This window comes from Podarcis bocagei (genome assembly GCF_964188305.1).
Source record: "Podarcis bocagei genome assembly, chromosome: 3".
NCBI lineage: Eukaryota > Metazoa > Chordata > Lepidosauria > Squamata > Lacertidae > Podarcis > Podarcis bocagei.
This window is the reverse complement of record NC_138127.1, coordinates 90,823,909-90,841,286: the sequence shown is the minus strand read 5'-3', so window position 1 is coordinate 90,841,286 and position 17,378 is coordinate 90,823,909. Positions and strand designations below refer to the sequence as shown.

Genomic DNA, 17,378 nt, shown 5'->3' with positions numbered 1-17,378 from the left:
CAGCCCTGCATCAGGCGCAACCCTGACGCCGCGGGCGAGCCGTCCTTTGCGCAAGGCGCGCCGCAGCTCACCACCGCAGTAAAGCAGCCCTCCTCTGGACCCCGCTGCCCTTCCACCTCTGCAAAAGGTGGGGACCCAAAGTCCCCTGCAGAAACCTCCGCTCCCAGCGTCGTCGAGGACGCTCTCCAGATACCCTTAGATCTCCCCTTGGGCATGCACCAGCGCGCTGCCCTTGCAAACTCCGCCGCCGCTTTGCCAGGCATTTTGGCGCAGCCTTAGAAAATCTCCGTCGTAAATTCCCCCTGTGCCCCTGCGCCTCTCCTGCGAAGCGCCTCGCACGTGCTGCGCCATGGAGCGCCCGCGGCTGGAGGCGCAGTGCTACCGAAACGGGGACTGCCACCCCGGACGCCTCCTCGGGGGCTTGAGCGAGCTGGCGGCTGGCAGCAACCCCTGCGAGATCCTGAAGCCGGCGGCGAAGTTCCCGCGCCCGCCGTCGGACAAAGGCAGCTGGGCCCGGGAAGGCGAGGAGCGGGAAGAGAGGGACGGGCTGCCTGCCCTGGAGGATGCGTACACCACCATCCTGGAGGGCCTGGGCGAGGATCCGACCCGGGAAGGGCTGCTGCTCACGCCCCGTCGGGCCGCCAAGGCCATGCAGTTCCTCACCAAGGGCTACCGCGAAACCGTCGGAGGTGAGATGCCCGCCCGCCTTTCTTTCTTTTCTCGTTTTGACAACAGCCGCCAATGGTCTGGTTGCACCTTAAAGGCTTCCTATAATTATTAAGTCGTAAGCCTTCGTGGGCTAGATCAGCTGCGTAAAAATAAGTGTCTCTCCTCCTTTCATCTTTTGAAGACCTGCTAAAATCACTTCTGTTCCGTCGGGAACAATTCAGAATACTGTACACCTTCCCACAATTTTCTGATTTTAAAAATGCAGGCAATTAAGAATTCACCTTCCCATAATGTCTTTATTTTAAAACTTTTTATGTTTTTACTGCATGGCTTTTGTTATTATTTTTATTTTATTTACAATAAAAGATATTATTTTATTGTAAAGAATATATTGCACATTTTTATTATATAGCTTTGTTGTAAACCACTCTGGTGTTTTTTTAAAAAATGAATTGTGATATAAAAATATTTTAAATGAACGAATAAATATTACTATATTAGATTTCTTACCCACCTTTTGCCGTGAGGTGTTGGGGAAGATAACGGTAATTTTAATATGCGGTATTGAAATTGGTTAAAACAAATTGCAATCCAGGGAATAGGATGGGCCCTAAAAATAATCTGCAGTGCTGCTGATTGTTGTTGTTTAGTCGTTTAGTCATGTCTGACTCTTTGTGACCCCATGGACCAGAGCACGCCAGGCACTCCTGTCTTCCACTGCCTCTCGCAGTTTGGTCAAACTCATGCTGGTAGCTTCGAGAACACTGTCCAACCATCTCGTCCTCTGTCGTCCCCTTCTCCTTGTGCCCTCCATCTTTCCCAACATCAGGGTCTTTTCCTGGGAGTCTTCTCTTCTCATGAGGTGGCCAAAGTATTGGAGCCTCAGCTTCAGGATCTGTCCTTCCAGTGAGCACTCAGGGCTGATTTCCTTCAGAATGGATAGGTTTGATCTTCTTGCAGTCCATGGGACTCTCAAGAGTCTCCTCCAGCACCATAATTCAAAAGCATCAATTCTTCGGCGATCAGCCTTCTTTATGGTCCAGCTCTCACTTCCATACATCACTGCTGGGGAAACCATAGCTTTAACTATACAGACCTTTGTCGGCAATGTGATGTCTCTGCTAATGCTGCTGATATATTCATCAAATAATAGAATTGCAGAGTTGCAAGGGACCCCAAGATGCTGGGGTCATCTAGCCCAACCCTCTGCAATGTAGGAATATTTTGCTCAAAGTGAGGCTCGAACTCACGACCTTGAGATTAGGAGTCTCATGCTCTACCAACTGAGCTAAAGGCATTTTCTTTTGTATTGGCACTGAACAATCTGGTCATCACTTTATTAAGTACCGTATATCCAGTATTGTTCCTCCTCTTGGAAGACTGCGTCTGTGTGATCTCTTTCACATGCCTTTCTTTCTATTAAAAAGTGGGTTTAGTCAGCAGCAATTCTCATCCTGCCTCACCACTGATCTTGCTTGGAGCTGTAGTTATTTTAAATAATAAAAAAAACAGATTTTATACATACATGAGAATAGGTAACCATAAATTGTGTAATAATAGGCCTGACCTGGAAATATTGAAATATCAGCAAGCCTTGTAATGCTATACTGAGCTGCTTGGGCTGGATTTTACTTATATGCTGCTTTTCTGCAGCAAACCTGTGCCCTGACTTAAAGCAAACATTCAGAGACCTCGAAATAGAGAACACTTGGAAATACAATTATACAAAATACGGAACGTGTCAGTAAATTCACAAATAACAAAAATCAACAAAAAAAAATTGTAAACATGCACATTCTCTCTGCCATAGCTGACACACTTCATATCTCTTTATTCTTTACTGCCAACCCTTGAGGGACATAGCAAATATACAGACTTTTGTCGTTTTCATTTCAGGGCCACATTAATCTCTGGCTATAACAATCAGCTCCTTGGTTCTTGCTGCCTGGAAGCAAGTTGATTAGCAATCCTCTTAAACCTTGTTACAGGGTTTCTGGATTATTTCTTATTTCTATAATGTAGCCATTCAACACTATCTGGGAATTGAGGGTGTGTGTGTGTGTGAATGAATGAATAAGGTTTATAACTCAGTAAGCATTGAAAGTTTACTTGCATTTGCTTTACAGCTATGTGCAACTCTGAACACACAGACACAATTCTCGTTTCAAGGGATAAGACTTGTTGTAGAACGTGGCTGAGGATCCTGAAGCAGGAGCCCTGATCCTACATGAGCATTGCACACTCCCCATACTAGTGGTTTAGTGGGATTTGGGGTACTACTTTGACTAAAATAGCTCCCATCCCCAAGGCAGAACCCCAGAATCTGAAGGCACCATGCCAGCAGACAACTAAAAATGTGACACTGGCACTTAGCAATTTCCTTGCTGAGGACCAGGTTACAGTGGTACCTTGGGTTACAAACGCTTTGGGTTACGTGTTTTCAGGTTGCGGACTGCGGGAAACCCGGAAAGCGTTACTTCTGGGTTTCACCGCATGCGCAGGAGCGCCAAATCGCGTCATGCGCGTGCACAGACACAGCGTTGCAGGTTATGAACGCTACAGGTTGTGGACGTTCCTCTGTCACGGATTACATCCGCAACCTGACGTTCCACTGTACTTTAGGGACCATCTTTACCCATCTAAACCTGCCTGGGCCCTGAAGGAGGCCTTGTTCTTTTAGCTCATTCTCACTGGAAATGTGATTGGCAGGTACAGTGGTACCTCAGGTTAAGAACTTAATTAGTTCTGGAGGTCCGTTCTTAACCTGAAATTGTTCTTAACCTGAGGTACCACTTTAGCTAATGGGGCCTCCTGCCGCCGTTGCGCTGCCGCCATGTGATTTCTGTTTTCCTCCTTAAGCAAAGTTCTTAACCTGAGGTACTATTTCTGTGTTAGAAGAGTCTGTAACCTGAAGCGTCTGTAACCCGAGGTACCACTGTACTAGGAACAGGGCCTTTTCAGTGATGGTGCCGCCGGACTAATGAAAGCCATTCCCTGGAGAAATAATCTTCTCCCACTTGTTGACAGGTTTTATTTGGGTCACGAAGAGTCGGACACAACTAAGCAACAACAACAAAAACTGTTGTATGCTCTTTCTAGGGCCACTGATAGCTTTTAAATGCATATTTTAGATTCATTTTTACTGGTTTTTAATACTTTGGTTTTCATCGTTTTGATATTTAGATCACTTTTGTGGAAATGTGGAATGAAAAGAAATTGAAATGAATGGAAGAGAGAACATTTTTACAGTTTGCTGCAGCACGTGGCTGCTAGGAATGTGAAATATTTTTCTAGGCCTGCCCATCTAGTTTGACCTAAACATTCTTGGTCTGTTACTTGTGGGGTATTTAAAATGCAGTCAAACGAACAATTCATGTTTTGCTAGATAGGCACATAATAGGAACTGAAGCTCACAGAGTTTCCCTGTAAGTTTGCTAGAAAGAACTCTGTGAGAGACACTCCCACTGTGCCCTGACAGAGGAAGGGCATAGCTATATATACTTACTTACAGTACTTACCTGCCTGGGCACAGCCTCTCTTTTCTCTCTCTCCTTCATCTCTTCATCAGCAAGCCAGAAATATGAGAACATCTGCTAAGTCCAATGTCCAGACACCATTTAAAACTAGACTAAAGCACATCTTTGTAGCTGAATTACCATTTTAAGCCGGCCTGAACAAAGCTGTTATCTCTGTTCTGAGTGAGCAAATGTTATTTTTCACCTTTTACAAGACTATTGTTTTAAGGGGGAGAAATGGGGAAAATACCAGGAGAATCCAGTCTGCCTTAAAGCACGCAGGATTCCTTAAGCTAAAAGGCTAAAACTAACCTATCTAGGTGTTAGGAAAACATTCTTTAAGAAACAGATAAAAGTTCCTGCAAGCTTTAAAGAGGGTTCCAAATTTTTACTTTAGGCTGTACGAGTGGTACTCCAGGCTTGATTGGTGTCAGCTGGAGGTGCAAATAAAGGGAGGAAGTTGCAGGGTGCAATTTCCACATGAGGAAAGCACACACACAGACACACACACTGTCAGCAGGCACACTGACAACAAGGTTGGAAGTAAGACAATGTGTGCTGCTGATAACTCTGAGCTTTGCTGCGTCAGGATTGTTAATTACTGGACTGAGATTATACCGTGCTGGAGAGATAAAGAAAGAATGTAAATAGCTTGTACAGTGGTACCTCGGGTTACATACACTTCAGGTTACATATGCTTCAGGTTACAGACTCCGCTAACCCAGAAATAGTACCTCAGGTTAAGAACTTTGCTTCAGGATGAGAACAGAAATCGTGCTCCGGCAGCGTGGCAGCAGCGGGAGACCCCATTAGCTAAAATGGTGCTTCAGGTTAAGAACAGTTTCAGGTTAAGAGCAGACCTCCAGAATGAATTAAGTTCTTAACCTGAGGTACCACTGTATATAATAGTAACAGAAATGCTTGTGCAACCAGTCAAGCAATAAAGAAGCTATTGACTGTGAATTTGAGTATGACTCCTGTTCTTGTCCTCTGCCTCTGGGGAAAACTCTGCTACAAACAGTAAGAAGTGGGTTTACCGAGGTGCCACCACACAAGCAGAAAAGCGCAGCGGAAATGTGTGGGCGGTAACCTCTAACACTAAGCTCCCCTTTTAAGCTGGCAAATGGGTGGCACCCTGCTGAACTCACAAACGTGAGGAAGGAAGGATAATATCTAATAAATACATCCTCTCCTAGCATCTATCCACATCCCAGTATTACTAATTATTCTTTATTCAAGGCCAGAACTGGTAGATGGAACAAAGTGCACTTTCCCACTATTCCATGAAAAGCTTCTGTTTCTTTTCAGACATACTCAACGATGCAGTTTTCGATGAGGACCATGACGAGATGGTGATCGTGAAGGACATTGATATGTTTTCCCTCTGCGAACATCACTTGGTACCTTTCTTCGGCAAGGTACTGGTTACCTGAAACGCTTTGTGGTCTAAACCAGTGTTGGCCCCCTGCTGGAGTGGCTGGGGAAACCCAGCAAGATGGGTGGGGTATAAATAATAAATTAATAATAATAAATTATTATTATTATTTAAATTATTATTATTATTTAGCCTATTAGTTGCCTTCACAGGTGTGTGCTGGAGTCTCCCCAGCCAAGTTGCTTGAGGCAGAAGATTTTGCCGACCACACTGCACATTGCCAAGCCTTTGCAGACGTATCCAGGAATCTGTGTTTTACATGCAGAGGGCTCAATGCCTGCCATTTCCCCTGATGGCTGGGAAAGATTCCTGTCTGAAATTGACTGGAAATAGGAGCAGGAAATCTGTGCTGCAAAGCCTTTTGCAGTGGCTTGCCAGCCCCCGCCTTTCTCCCCATTCAACTGAGCTTTAAACCTCTCCGCCAAATTTGGCAGTGTGATGCAGGCGAGCATGACGTGTGCTTGTGTCTTTGTGAGAGTCACGTGTGCCTCTGTGTGTGTATGTGTGTCAAAGAGAGGAGAGTGTGTGCCTTGGTCCTGTATACCTGAAGGAGCGTCTCCACCCCATCGTTCAGCCCAGACACTGAGATCCAGCGCCGAGGGCCTTCTAGCAGTTCCCTCATTGCAAGAAGTGAGGTTATAGGGAACCAGACAGAGGGCCTTCTCAGTAGTGGCGCCCATCCTGTGGAACGCCCTCCCTTCAGACGTGAAGGAAATAAGCAGTTATCCTATCTTTAAAAGACATCTGAAGGCAGCCCTGTTTAGGGAAGTTTTTCATATTTAATGCTGTACTGTTTTTAACATTTGATTGGGAGCTGCCCAGAGTGGCTGGGGAGACTCAACCAGATGGGCGGGGTATAAATAATAAATTATTATTATTTCCTGGATGTTTTGCGGCACGCATGTGTGGCGAGTATCCGTTTGTTCTGTGTGTGCATTCGTGTGTATTCATTTTGCTTGTGTGAGTGTGGATTCACAACAAGTGCGCTGCCCACACATGAAGGTTTGGTGGTCACTTGGATCACACCCGCAAAGGCTTGGCCAGCATTGAATACGGCCTTGGTGTCCAAAAGAGTTAGTGTAGTGGTTAAGAGCGGTAGTCTCGTAATCTGGTGAACCGGGTTTGCGTCTCTGCTCCTCCACATGCAGCCGCTGGGTGACCTTGGGCCAGTCACACTTCTTTGAAGTCTCTCAGCCCCACTCACCTCACAGAGTGTTTGTTGTGGGGGAGGAAGGGAAAGGAGAATGTTAGCCGCTTTGAGACTCCTTAAAGGGAGTGAAAGGCGGGATATCAAATCCAAACTCCTCCTCTCTTCTTCTTCTTCTTCTTCTTCTTCTTCTTCTTCTTCTTCTTCTTCTTCTTCCTCCTCCTCCTAGATCCCTAAGAATTCTCTGTGGTTCAGAGTTCTTTGGGCGACCTTTAGTTTGCACTCTGTCAGGCAACAGAGGAACCAACCCTCATGGCAGGTTGCCAGGAATGGACAAGACAAGGGGAAGTCCTTACCATCTGCTTTTATTCAATATTCACAGAGAGAGCCTTAGAAACGCTTCGATTTGGAGCAATGGCGTTGCTCCGAGTCAGACCCCACCCCCTCCGTCTCTCCCATTATGCGTCATCACTACGGTGGCTGAGCTGTGCCTTCTACCACTGAGCTTTCTGCTCTCCTACTTTCAATGCCTGCCAGGTTCTAGGGGGGGGGGAGCTCTGGAATGCTTTCTAAAGACATTTGAGTCCATCAGTTGTCCCCCTCTGGTGTTGCTTCTTCCTCCTCTCCTGTTATTTGAAGAAGAGGAGGAGGAGTTTGGATTTGATATCCCGCCTTTCACTCCCCTTCAGGAGTCTCAAAGCGGCTAACAATCTCCTTTCCCTTCTTCCCCCACAACAAACACTCTGTGAGGTGAGCGGGGCTGAGAGACTTCAGAGAAGTGTGACTAGCCCAAGGTCACCCAGCAGCTGCATGTGGAGGAGCGGGGAAGCGAACCCAGTTCACCAGATTAATAGTCCACCGCTCTTAACCACTGGCTCTTTCCCCTCATCTGCCTCTCCCTCAAACCCCTGTTGTAATTCTGAACTGTCTCTTTATTGTTTGGAAGGGTCAGGCTGGGGATGTGGTCTCCACCATTCCTCCTCTGCCCAGTCTCTGACACACTGCTGTGTTGAACTACAAACATGGTGTATTTTTTATTTATTAAAAAACCCTACTCCCTGTTAGACGTGCTATCTTGCTTTTCTTTTAAGGGGATGGCGCAGGGGTGTATTGCTTTCCTCCAGCACCTGGGGCAGATGCTCCTGTGCTGGGCAGGACACAGAGGGTGCTCTTCACCTTCCGCACTCACCCAGCCCTCGCTGCCAGGTGATGGGGATCTCTGAGGGGGGTGCCTGCACATCCTGCACATTATGCCACTGGGATAACATTTGCTTCTAAGCCAGCAGTTCTCAACCTGTGGGTCCCCAGATGTTGTTGGACTACAACTCCCATCATTCCTGAGTTCTGACCTTGCTAGCTAGGGATGATGGGAGTTGTAGTCCAACAACATCTGGGGACCCACAGGTTGAGAACTGCTGTATCTAAGCCAATAGCACTGAAGACTTGTGAGTTTGAATCATTGACAGAGATTTGGGGGAAGTATCCTCAATTGCCTTGGGGAAGAGGATTGTTTTGATTTTACTTGCCCTTGCCAGTCAGATCAGACAGGCCGCTGTAACGCAAACCAACAAGGCAAATCCACAAATCCCTTTGAAAAGAATTGTGCATTAGCAAGATTTCAGAATCGCAGCATTAGTGACTAGAGCAGGGAGTATGTTGGAGAAACCTACTGTATTTTTTGCTCTATAAGACTCACTTTTTCCCTCCTAAAAAGTAAGGGGAAATGTGTGTGCGTCTTATGGAGCGAATGCAGGCTGCACAGCTATCCCAGAAGCCAGAACAGCAAGAGGGATTGCTGCTTTCGCTGTGTAGCGATCCCTCTTGCTGTTCTGGCTTCTGAGATTCAGAATATATTTTTTCTTGTTTTCCTCCTCCAAAAACTAGGTGCGTCTTATAGAGCAAAAAATATGGTATTCCCTGCAACATGACTGGTGTGTTGCAGTGGGGATAGGCTCCAATTGTGAATCCAGTATTAATCATTCTCCCCTCTCCGTTTGAATCTGCAGGTGCACATTGGATACTTACCGAAGAAGAAAGTGGTTGGCTTAAGCAAACTTGCAAGGTTCTTATTATTCAACTTACGTTCTTGTCTGTTTTACGGAATTCACACGTGCAACGTGTACCGATGGCCGCTGTCTCAGATGGCTTTGAAAGGGAATTAAGACAAATTTGGGGAGGAGAGGTTGTGCCAGTGGCTCTTAGCCAGCATGGCCATTCACAACCTCCAGGTTCAGTAGCAGCTTATCACTGAATAAGACTTGCTGGAGAGCAATAACAAGAAATCATTGTCTTCAGACCATGCTTGCTCACTGTGGGGAAATGGGGTGTTGCACCCAGTGGACCAACCTGCTGTCTCTGTGGCGCAATGGGCCATTGCGTCCGGCTGTTAATCAGAAGGTTGGTGGTTCGAGCCCACCCAGGGATGGCTGTGGGCAGGATTTCTGCATTCCAGGGAGTTAAACTACATGACCCTTGGGATCCCTTCCAACTCGACCTTGTGTCTGATCCATCATGACTCTTCTTAGGTTTTTGAAGCATGCATCAGTGTACACTTATGTGCATTTTGTGTGTATGTGAAATTAGAAGTTACATGCGATCTGGGATGTTAACACTGATAAGTGAGATGATTCGTTAATTGGCCACGGGTGCCTCCTAAACTGCTGAGCTCAGGACCACACACATGGGGGTTATCCCTTTTTTTCTTCTTTCGTTTTTGCAACAGTCCAGTGATGCAGATTGAATCGGACTCTGCTGCCTTGCCCAGGCGGTATGAGGACATGCACCCTCTGCTGCGGGAGGCCAGTGGCTGGGAAACACAAGTAGCCAAACAAACCCCTGTGTTGCAAAGAGAATGTCAACAATGTGTAGGCAACACGATGACCATATATATACGTAATAGGCAATCTTTATAGAATTCCTTCAAATCACAAAAAGTTCAAAATGAAATCTTTAGTCTCAAAGTCTCTGGAAATCTTTAAATGAAGCGAGGTACCAAACTTTGTACGGTGGAAGACAAGCTGTGAAGCTTTGTGTATTCAACAATGATGTCCAACACTGAACGGTAATTCCAGATATTGACGTAGAATTCTTCATTAGCGTGGTGGGTGGATATAGTATGCTTCATAAACCCATCTTATTTCGAATGAATGTATATAAATGAAAATATCAAATTCTGTGGAACAGTGCTCATGTAATAATGTAGTCACTGCATTATTTGAACTTTTTATGGTTTTAAAGATTACTTATGTATATGGTCATCGTGTTGCCTAGACATTGTTGAGGGAAACACAAGTAGGCAGAGAGCTGTTGCACTCTGGGTCCTGATGGCAGACTTCCCAGAGGCACCTGAGAGCTGAACTAGATGGGTCTTTGACTTGATCCAGCAAGGCTTTTCTTAAGTTCCTACATATTATTGTTCTGAGGAATTCTGGGGACCGCAAATGGCAGTCTCCAGTTGGGAGAAGCTGATGTGTTTTGATCCTGCCCCACCCTCAAGAAAAGCGATTACCTCATGTTTTATTTGAAAGCATGAGTACAGTTGTACCTTGGAAGTCAAATGGAATCCATTCCGGAAGTCCGTTCGGCTTCCAAAACATTCGAAAACCAAATCGCAGCTTCTGATTGGCTGCAGGAAGCTCCTGCAGCCAATCAGAAGCCCCGTTGGACGTTTGGGTTCCAAAAGAAAGTTTGCAAACTGGAACAATCACTTCCGGGTTTGCCGTGTTCGGGAGCCAAAATGTCTGAGTTCCAGGGCATTCGTGATTCAATGCACAACTGTACTCCAAAGGTTAAACCTTGACAACTGTAGCCTGAGAGTGAGTCTTGCTTCTTCCCGTTTTGCATTCCATTTGTTCGTCTGTTTCTTGACACCATGCCATTTATTTTCTCTCACCATTATCTTTTCTCCCTCCAGAATCGTTGAAATATTCAGCCGAAGGCTTCAAGGTTTGTATCCTTTCTGCCATATGATGTAGCTCTGCCTTCTTGCTAACTCCCCTATGTTCATCTAATACCACCCCTAGGAGTCACTCTAGGGCACGAGTGGCTAACCTGTGGCCATCTTGAGCAGGGATTCCCAAACTTGGGTCTTCAGCTGTTTTGGACTACACTTCCCATCATCCCTGACCACTGGTCCTGCTAGGTAGGGATGATGGGAGTTGTAGTCCAACAAAAGCAGAAGACCCAAGTTTGGGAAACCCTGATCTAGACCTTCCTGAACTACAACTCCCAGACTGTTGGCCATGCTAGCTGGGGCTGTTGGGAGTTGGTGTCTGACACCACCTGGAGGGGCAGAAGCTAGGCACCCCTTCTCAATGTGCTGTGAGAAATAAAATTACTTTAAGAATCCTGTGGGATATCCTCTGGATATTGTGGAATTCCAAATCCCATCAGCCTTATTATCCAGTATAGCCAATGGTAAGTGTCAGTGTTAGAAAAGGAAAAAGGTTCTGACCTCCTTTTTACTCCTTTGCCTAATCCTCAGACTTTAGTTGGCACAAAAGAGTCTTTGAGAAAGAGTATTCTTGCAGAGTATTGCTGCTTTTATTCTTAAAAAGTCTTCTTCTCCAACCACGACCGACAGCTTTTACACACACCAAACGCAACCAGCTTTCTACCATCCAACCAACCAACCAACCCACACCACACACTAACATTGACCACTCTATATATACAGGTACCATTTGGTGAAAGGTTGCATGAGTCATTGTAGGCCAATTTTTAGCCATGACAGTAAGGGAGTTGTAGCCCTACAACACCTGGAGGGCCACAGGTTCCTCATCCCCAATAACTGCCAGCAGGGCTGCTTTGCTCTCTGGTCCTTCAAATGCCCCCCATATCCACTTCATCCTGAGAGCTGGAGGGGGGAAAGGCAGTGGGAGGTCAGCGCGGTGCTCATGCAGTTGCAGGAGCAGCAGAATGGGAAGATGGCAGCCCCGCCAGTCAAATCTTCCAAGACAGGAATGTGCAGATCAGAACAAGCTGGTCAGTCTCTGTTTGATTCGCAGCAGAGTGGCAAAGGTCTTTATCTTCAAATAATAATAATAATAAAAGATAGCTAGAAAAGGTCTGTCAATGGGAACTCACGTTGAGTGCTGAAAGCAAATTCCTGTGCTGAGTAGCTCCTCAGAGGAATTGTTCTCCTTAATTCTAAGTCAGGGGGGAGCGCTCAGGGGCGGAGGAAGGGGGGCGGTGGGGGCAGCTTGCCCGGGGTGCCATCACTGAGGGGGGTGACATTTGGCATGCCGCCCGCCTACGACTCCCAAGCCTACCCCGAGCCATCGGGGGAAGGGGCGGAGCTGTGCTGCCTTGCCGGTGGCCTTCCCCTCTTCCTCCTTCGTTTTGACAGCTTACGGGAGGTTTAGGAGTCACGGGCGTGCCGCGTGCCATTGCCCCCCGCTCCTGGGCTGCTTCCTGAGGGGGGAGCCTCCTCCATGCTGTCAAAAGGAAGGGGGAGGGGAAGAAGGCTGCTGGCAAAGCAGCGCGGCTCCCTCCCCCCTCGCCCAGGAAGCAGCTCTGCCCCCCCCGGGCGGCACCCCCTGGGATGCTCACCCCGCCCTGGGGTGTGCAGCATGCGCGCCGTTCTGGGTGCCGCCTCTGGGAGCGCTAGTGACTTTTGTCTTTTTCGCTCAATATTTGACACATACACCGAATGTGAGGAGGGAGACAGTCTTTCCCCCCTTTGCCTGTGAAAGCCCCTTTCCCCCCAGCTTAGCTGAAAGTTCTCTTTTGAGAAAAATTGGCTCGGACCAAATTGATTCAGAAGTCAGTAAGTTCATTTATTCCAAAGTTAGCAATTTATAGTGGTACCTCTGGTTAAGAACTTAATTCGTTCCGGAGGTCCGTTCTTAACCTGAAACTGTTCTTGACCTGAGGTATCACTTGAGCTAATGGGGCCTCCCGCCGCCGCTGTGCCACCAGAGCACGATTTCTATTCTCATCCTGAGGTAAAGTTCTCAACCTGAGGTATTATTTCTGGTACTGAAGTGTCTGTAACCCGAGGTACCACTGTATTAAGGAAAAGAATGTATTCAAAAGTTAACCAAAGCATATATCCGTAAAATAACAGTGAGCGTGTATTTGAAGTTGCCAACCTTTTTTTCTCCTCACAAAGCACCATTATTTTTCTAGTCCAGGAGCGACTTACCAAGCAGATTGCCCTGGCAATTACTGAAGCCCTGAAGCCTGTTGGAGTAGCTGTGGTCATTGAAGCATCGTAAGTTCAGCTTGCCCTGTCCAGCTTGGAACTGTTGCACCACATACACCTTCATTGCATTTTCCCCATTTCCCTCTTTTGCTGGGGGGGGGGGTGAGTTTGCATATGATCACTATTAAAAGCACACACTATAAACAATGTAAGAAACCCAGCATGATCCTATACTCAGGAAGTGCCATTGATCTCAATATGGCTCACTCAAAGGTGAGCAATAGGATTACAATCTTGCATAGTTGCATGTTGCTGTACACAAAACAGGTTGAATGACCACCATTCAACAGGTTGAATGACCATCATGGATGCTTTTTTATTTTTTACTTTTCAAATTTTACATTTCAAATCAAACACCTATTAAACCATACATTCATTGACTTTCTTCGCTCCCCTAACAAGGTACATTTAATATATCCATCATTCCTGTGTATTTTAATATACCCATCTAATTCTGTTTTCCTATCTTGCATCTCTTCAACATATGTTGAATACTGTTAATACTGCCAGCGTTTTCAACTGTACACAATTATTTTCAAAATATTTGACAAGAATTTTCCATTCTTCTTTTAAATACCTGTTCTTTTTGCTCTCTTATTCTACTTGTTAGACCTGCTAATTCTGCATATTATATCATCTTCAGTTGTCAGTCTTCCTTACTAGGGACTTCACTCACTTTCCATTTTTGGGCTAAAATCTGAGCCGCTGTTGTTGCATACCTAAATAACCCCCCCCCCCCGACTCATGGAAACCTCTGTATTAACAATTCCTAACAGAAATGCCTCCGGTTTGGGGGGGGTTGTTTTAAACTTTTCATCATCTCATTATATATCATTTCCCAATATTCTTCAGCTGTCTGTCATGGATGCTTTAGCTGAGATTCCTACATTGCAGAGGGTTGGACTAGATGAAACTTGGGATCCCTTCCAACTCTATGATTCTACACCAGAGAGGGGGTAGGGATGTTATCTCCTGTTCATCTCCCCACTTCTGCACCCCCGCCTGAACTCCTATTGGTGAAGCTGCCATCTGAGCACGTGCAGCAGCTGTCCCAATGGCACACACCTCAGCATAACTGTGAAGGGGAAGTGGTTTTTATTTTCAAAGTGGGCGCAAACAGCTGTGTTTCTCAAGAAACTACAGCAGGGGTTGGCAAACTAAGGCCTGGGGGCCAGATACGGCCCACCGGGCTCGTAAATCCGGTCCACGGATCCTGTTGCCCACTCGGTCAGTCCCTGCGCTAAACCAGCACAGAGGCCTCGACGTGTGGGAACTGACTTCCGCTGTGCTGGCACGGCTTCAAATTGGCTGCAGGAAGCTCCTGCTGCCAATCCGAAGCCGTGGACGCCTCTGGGTGGGCGGTGACACTGACGCAGTTTTGGATTGGCTGCAGGAAGCTCCTGCTGTCAATCTGAAGCCACGGACGCCTCTGGGCGGCGCCCCTTCCTTCCCACTGAGGCGGCCGCATATGGCCAAGAGCCAAGCGGGAGGAAGCGGCGGCGGCAGGGAGGCTTTCTCTGCCACCCAGGCCAGCGGTATGGGCTCTGTGCCCTGTGGACCTCTGGCAGAGGCAGAGGACGATGACGACACCGCCAAAGGTGAGGCGGCGGGAGCATGAGTGGTGGTGGTGGGGGGTCCTTACGGGAAGGGGGGTCCGGCCCCCCACAAGGTCTGAGGGACCGTGGACTGGCCCCCTCCTGAAAATGTTTGCTGACTCCTGAACTAGTCATACCTCATGTTACGTTTGCTTTAGGTTGCGCATTTTCAGGTTGCGTCCTGCGGCGACCTGGAAGTACCGGAAAGGGTTACTTCCGGGTTTCGCCACTCGTGCATGTGCAGATGCGCAAAATGACGTCACGCGCGTGCGCAGAAGTGGCGAATTGTGACCTGCATGTGCACAGAAGCAGGTTGCATTCTTTTCAGGTTGCGAACAGGTCTCTGGAACGGATCCCTTTCGCAACCAAAGGTAACACTGTACAGGAAAGGTAGGGATTGTGGCTGACGTCACGTGTACACAGCATCGGACACCACCGATGGAAGTGCACCAGAGCCAGTGTAAACAGTGTAAAGTGTAAAACAGTGTAAAATGCGTACAGAACCATAACTGGACTGAGTTCTGAGTAGATATTTATGGGGTTGCACTGTAAAGTAGCTTGGGAGGCATTGTATGTCTGTGGGCAACATTTTAAAATTCATACACACCCCTGCAGTGGTATAGCGCCATGTGATTTTGCAGTTTATGTAACTCAGCATTTATTTATTTTTTACAAAAATGTGTAGCAAGCTCTGAATTAATCTTTGCAATCTGACTGTTATTTTATTATGTGGTTCTTGACCTTCTGAGGTTGTCAGCTGCTTTGGACATCGTTCACCGTGGAAAATAAACCACAATGGCATGGGTGTTAGCAATTCCTGCTGCTAATTTGATACTAAAAATGCCTCTTTGAATGTCCCCTGGCAGGCACATGTGCATGATCATGAGGGGAGTTCAGAAGATGAGCAGCAAAACCGTTACGAGCGCCATGCTTGGAGTCCTGCGGGAAGATCCCAAAACCAGGGAGGAGTTTCTCGCCTTGATCAAGAATTAAACGACAGCAGCTTGCGGCTCTCTGTGGGTTTGGATCCCACACCAGTTGCCAAGACATAATTGCCTCCTGTGAGCCAGAATCTGTGCCATAAAAGAGGAAGAAGAAGACAAAAAAAGGTGAAAGCAAAAAAAGAGAAGAAAATAAATAACTGCACCACAGCTTTGTTCTCGCTTCTGGGTAACACCTTAAGAGTGTCGTTAAACATTAGCTAGGCAGCACAAGCACCGAACTCCCATTTTGCAACAAAGAAATCGGGTATCCCTGATACGGCAGCATCTTGTGACATGGTGAGCCAAGGGCCTCTTTGCACCCTGCATCTTCTAACCCTTTGAGTTAGAAGATTGAGAGATCCATCCTCTCCCGTGAGTTTTCATGCATCACAAGAGTCGCACATTTGAGCACATAAAATGTGAATGCAAGATAGGCTTATTTGCAAAGGTGTGTTGTGTAGGTGCATTTAGGATTGGCTGCAGTTCTCTTCATCAGTACGCTCAGTGGATGGTCCAGGGGTGGCCTGTTCTAGTGCAGGTAGGGGGAGCCTCAGGCCCAAATGTGGCCCCCTAGGTCTCGTATTTCCGGTTCTAGGAAGCCTGCCAGGCCCCTTACCCCTGGCCCTACTCCTTACTGGTCCAGCTCTGTGTCTTCCTTAGGTACTTTTGCCTTTGTGGCATGAGAGCCTCACTTAAAAAAAGAAAAAAAAGCACAAATACCACTCAAAATACATATACCTTACAAACTTTTATTGGTTTAATATTGACTGACTCGTTTTTGCTTACTCTCAGGCAGGCATAGGCAAACCCAGTCCTCCAGATGTTTTGGGACTACACCTCCCATCACCCCTGACCACTGGTAATGTTAGCTAGGGATGGTGGGAGTTGTAGTCCCAAAACATCTGGAGGGCCGAGTTTGCCTATGCCTGCTCTAAGGGATCCTGGGAATGATAGTTTGGTTAGGGTGCTGAGAATTATGTTAAAAGATAACGTGTCAATCCATTCCCCCCTGGGATTGTCCAGGGAACATAAATTGGCTGGAATGATATTTAGAGGTGCAACAGAATGTCCCCCCTCTCTCTTCCCCTTGCACCAGCCAAATCTGGCCCAGGGTTTCTGGGGGGAAGAGACATTCTATTGCACTTGTGAAAGCTATAGTTGTTCTGCTTGCTCAATGACTTGGCTGAGTGCATTAGATTGTGCTGCCCGGGGGGCAGCTGCCCCCTCCCCAATCAAGTAAAACAATAGAAATACTTAACTAATTGACCAATCATGTTGGTTCTGTCCCCAACTAACAAGAGTCCTGCCCCCCCCAACAAAAATACTGGCTATGCCCATGTTTGCACACATACAATGCAGATATGTCCACAAAGGGCTTTCCAGTGTGTGATACCAAGCCAATTACTGTTGCCAGTTTTCTAACTGGGATTTGTGCCTTGGCACAAATAAAAAGGGGATGAGGAATCTTGACTCTCGAGACGTCAATCCTGTGCACACCTACCAGGGAACAAGTCCCACTAGACACAGTAGGATTGGTTCTCAAACTTTTTTCTCTGGGCCACACTTTCAGAATAAAAATTTGCTTGCGACACACTGAATTTTTTTATTGGTAGTACATTGGAAAAAAAGAAACAGCTGTTAGCAGTGCTTGATTTATAACATAGAACACAACTATTTTTTTTAATGATTCTATACTATACTACGCTGAAATGTTTAAATGTTTCTTTGATTGTCCTTGAGACTTCCTACCACACTTGCCAATCCCTCCTGCCACACCGTGTGGCAGGACTCCCTTCTGAGTAAAACATACGGCATTGCGCTATTCTTGA

General features: G+C 46.7%; 1 protein-coding gene across 1 annotated transcript; it reads left to right on the top strand.

Moving 5' to 3' along the window:
* The first annotated feature begins 334 nt into the window (after positions 1–334).
* On the top strand, positions 335–15,892 carry LOC308584107 (GTP cyclohydrolase 1-like). The gene is made up of 6 exons (XM_081188830.1): positions 335–689; positions 5,493–5,602; positions 8,773–8,828; positions 10,680–10,711; positions 12,896–12,980; positions 15,433–15,892. Exons 1-6 carry the CDS (start codon positions 350–352, stop codon positions 15,557–15,559), a joined length of 750 nt encoding a protein of 249 aa, XP_081044956.1. The 5' UTR covers positions 335–349; the 3' UTR covers positions 15,560–15,892.
* The last annotated feature ends 1,486 nt before the right edge of the window (positions 15,893–17,378 follow it).